The 4,486-nt window shown below is 33.8% G+C and overlaps 1 protein-coding gene across 1 annotated transcript; it reads right to left on the bottom strand.

Moving 5' to 3' along the window:
- Positions 1 to 2,745: 2,745 nt before the first annotated feature.
- Positions 2,746 to 3,333, bottom strand: LOC136086820 (zinc finger MYM-type protein 1-like). The gene has a single exon (XM_065809312.1). The coding sequence runs from the start codon at positions 3,331 to 3,333 to the stop codon at positions 2,746 to 2,748; it is 588 nt and encodes a 195-aa protein (XP_065665384.1).
- Between the last annotated feature and the right edge of the window lie 1,153 nt (positions 3,334 to 4,486).

The raw sequence follows: 4,486 nt of genomic DNA, 5'->3' as shown, positions 1-4,486 counted from the left end.
AAAGAAATATCAGCGTACCTATGGCAGAGCGAATACGCGCAGCCTATAAAAAGCGATATCTTAAATCTACCAATAAATAAAGGAGGACTGGGCATTCTTGACACAGAAAAGCAAGGTTTAGCCCTCCGAACAAAACATATACTCCAAATAAATGAACAAGAAAACAATCACGAGTCATGCTTTATTCAAAACTATTATTTGGCGCACCATCTAGCTAAACACGCACGAACAAACTACCCGCAATGGTTGTTTCTTACAAGAAACAACTTCCCAAAATCTTTAAACGAACTCCCATTTTACTATAAAGACGTCATTAAGAACATTAAATGCGATGACAAAATTTTAGAAATTAAACCTAGAAGCGCAAAAAATATCCGCGCGTTTCTCACCAAAGCTGATGAAAACTTAAATTTAATAAAAATACAAAGGGCATGGGATACAATGCTTCAAAAAAATCTGCCATGGCAAAAAATATGGGAGAAAAGCTTCGTATGTCACGCCAACGGCCGCAGCAAAAATACCCTCTGGAGAGCCTTAACTAACTCATTTCCGACTCTTGAAAAAATTCAGAGTTAGAGGAAAAACATAGGCCGCGGAAACAATATTCGTAAATCTTGCGGTGCAGTGGAAAAAACAATGCACCCTTTTATCAACTGCAAAAAGGCTAGGTCTGTGTGGAAGGCTTTTATACCAACGTACGAAAGACTTTTACCAACAAAAAAATTTAATACTGTCCATGCGATCTTTCTGACAAATATCGAGGAATTGTCAAAGAAAGACTACACTGCGAAAATAGCAATGACTTTGGCTCACTTGATAACGTTGCGGTTATGGTGGGCCAGAAACATGAAACTTAAGGAAAACAAAAATATACCCTCGGCAAGAATTACAGAGAGGACCAAAAAAGATATTAGAAATATATGGAAAATAAACTATAACAAATACTTAAGAGAAAACAACGTGGAAAACAACGTGGAAAAGTTCCACAACATGTTTTCTATAAACAATGCAATTAGCAATAAAAATAATCCAAATCTAACTCTTCTGTTGTAATTAACGGTTATCAACCAAACAATTAACATTATTGTTATTTATAAACGAAAAGCATGTCCCCAGCAGCCCCTGTGGGTGCGACGGACATGCCTATATTTTATAAATGCGAGGCTTAATGGCCAGCACTATATATTTTAAACATGACGGAAAAAACACGAACATGTCCTGCAAAGCCCGGTGGCAATGATGGATGTGTGTAGTTTTTATAACAGCCTGGGGTAATAGCCAGGCATATTTATTTTAAACTCGTAAATATTTTGTTCTTTTTACTTTTATTAAAAATCTGTTGTGGTTTCATTTCGATTTATTCTTTCGTTTTTCGACTTTTCAATTTTCGTTTTTTTTCTATAACCAAAACAGTTTTAAATAAAAAAAATTTTTTGCTAAATTTCCATAAATAAATAATAAGGAAACAAAATACTGTCTCCGAAAAGCAAGGAAAAAATTGATGATATCATAAAAAATCTTTCTCCCCTCATTGTAAATAGTCCCCTGTTGTAAATATTTAATAATGAAATATATGTAATTACAATAATAAAAAATAAAAATAAAAAAGAAACGAGTTCCGTCAGGTTAATGTTTCTAGCAATACCATGTTCACTTGACAGAGTAGCTAATCCAGCAAGTCTTTCTTGATGCATAGACGTTCTCAAAAATATTTTTATCAGTTTGAGTTTTAAGAAGCTTCGCTAACCGCTAGCCACTGAAACTGGAAGTGTCAAGAGGATTCTTAAAGCTATAACAGTGTTGGGGACACAATCTGTTAGATTATTTTTTAATATAAAATTTAGTAAATCTAGTGGCAATGTACACCTTGCAACTCGTCTTAAAATTGATTTCAGTTCACTACATAGATCAAATGCATCGATATCTTTAAAGTCTCCATGTTGCAAAGCTTTCTCAAGATTCAAGCAATGTTCCATAACTTCTTTACTAGTTACACTCTGTAAACTGTAAACATCATAGAGAAAACCAAACAACGAACTTATTGTTTGTATAAGAGTAAATCTTTCTTCAACCGATTGTATTGCTGTGTCAAGAAAAGCAATGTAAAAGTTTATTTTGAACTTTTCTTTTGGATCTTGAATAGGTTTGTCATCTCATTCATATATAAATTGTTTATTCTTTTTTCTGATACGGGTTGATTCGGGTTCAAAAAGTGCAGGTATCTCCAAACTGACCGCAATTTCAACTGCATCTACTAATATTTTCTTGAACTCCATTTCATTTCTGCAATTTACAAGAAACTTCTTTATTTTTTTAAGATAGTTTATGGCGCCATGCATATCTAATTCTTTTGCCTGAAGTTGCTTACTAGTCATATTGATCTCAAACAACACGTCGTACCACACAACCAGAGAAACAACAAACTTAAAACTAGAAATAGCGTTTGCAATAAACCGTGCATCTACCCGCGTTGAATTACCAGATGCTCCTGTTAAATTTGTGTCGTTCGCAATCTCTGCCAGAGCATCGTAGATATCACCAAGTTGATAATGGAGAGGTTTTAAAGCATCAATTCAGCTTTCCCACCATGTTTCACTCAGTGGTTTAACAGTGAGATTAGAAACATTTCGTGTTAAAACTTCCCAGCGACGAGTTTATGCAGAAAAGAATACATATACACGTTGCACCAGATAAAAGAAGGCTGTTGCTTTTAAGCAACATTTAACAGCATCATTAACAGCAAATTCAATGTATGTGCACAGAAGGAATAAACAATGCTCGGGGATTAATATCTAAAATTCTCCGTTGGACACCCTTATTTTTCCCCCTCATATTTCTGTCATTGTCATATCCTTGACCGTGTAAGTTTTCAATAGATAAAGACATCTTGCCTAACTGCTTAATGATAGTTTCAGCCTCAACAGTACCAGTTGTCTCCTTCAGAGGCACAAAATCTAAGAAATATTCCTTTATAGATGCTGTTGCTGCAATGCCATTTTCTGGATTTGAAATCACATCCAAAAAATGAATGATCATAGTCATTTGTTCAACATGACCCATATTAGGTGTGCAATCTATAATTATTAAAAAGTAGTTAGCATCACGAGCAGATGTTAGAATTTTTTCTTTCATTGCATTGGATAAAAGATGAATCAATTCATTTTGTGTGTCTTTGCCTAGGTAATGTACATGTGTTTCATTTTCTTTAATCTTTCGAAGATGCTCAAACATAAGTGGGTCAAAAAAAGCTAAAAATTCTACAAATTTCAGAAAGTTTCCATTATCAGCAGTGTTCAGTTTCTCATGTGTTCCACGAAAAGCAAGATTTTGCATACCAAGAACTCTAACTAAAGCTATCAGCCGTTTCAAGATTTGCGCCAATACTGTTCTTCTTTTTTAACAAGACGCAAATCCTCGACTTCAATTGTTTTATTGTTTCACAGTTGCAGCTCAAACTCTTTCCATGACTGAAAATTCGCTACATGTTCACTGCTTTTCTCATGCCCTGACAGAATTGTGGACATGTTTTTCTAATCATGTGAACCATTGGAAGAAAGAGATGACGCAGCTGTTGTGCTACTGGTAAACAGTTTGCAGCACAAGCAATACACAGAGTTATTACTTACAGAATACTGCAGCCAATGTCTGCAAAATTCATCTCCATTGACAAGCCGGCGGTTGTAACGGTTTTTTGAAAATTTTCTATGCATACTGCCCTTAGGAAAGCCAAATTGATCGACTTGTTTTGGTCCATGTTCTATCAAAAGTTGTCGCATTTCATCATTAAATACGACCCAAGTAGCCAGATCTCTATAGTTAGCATATAGACCAGAGAATTTATCAATTTTATGCACTTCAGATTCTTTGTGTGCTACGTGTATTACATTATGTAATTCAAACTCTTCTGGTACTGTCATCTCATCGGCTTTCCTGTCTGCTTCAACTTCATTTTTTAACTCATCTGTACCATTTTCATTTCTCTGCGGTAAACATAGATACTTTAACAAAGAACCAGCCTGTTTTGTAATAAACCCTTGATTTCCAGCCCGTCGTTTACGATATTACGCACCAGACAATTTTTTTCTTTCTGCCATCGTGGATTGAAATAACAAAGGAAACTGCTAAAAATAATAAAAATGATCACCTCATGCATTTTTAGTATCTTTAAAATAAAATATTACTTTTAACTTCTTTATAAAAGTTTTAAAGATACATTTTAAAACTTTTAAAGCTCCATAAATATAAATAATAACACTCTGTTGGTATAAAAACACAATATAAATCAGTTAATTTGTTACTATACTACTTGGTAATTGCTATCATAGAATATTTAATTAAAATAAGTTTCTTACTATTTCTGAATAAACACGCCAGCAATAATAATTTTCTCAATAAAATTAAACGTGCTAAAATTTTCTGTAACGAGTAATGAAAACTTTGCATTGTATTAATTGCTACAAAATTTCATTCTGCATAAAAAGTATAA

The sequence above is a fragment of the Hydra vulgaris genome, chromosome 11, assembly GCF_038396675.1.
Source record: "Hydra vulgaris chromosome 11, alternate assembly HydraT2T_AEP".
Taxonomy (NCBI): Eukaryota; Metazoa; Cnidaria; class Hydrozoa; order Anthoathecata; family Hydridae; genus Hydra; species Hydra vulgaris.
This window is presented reverse-complemented; position numbering and strand designations above follow the sequence as displayed.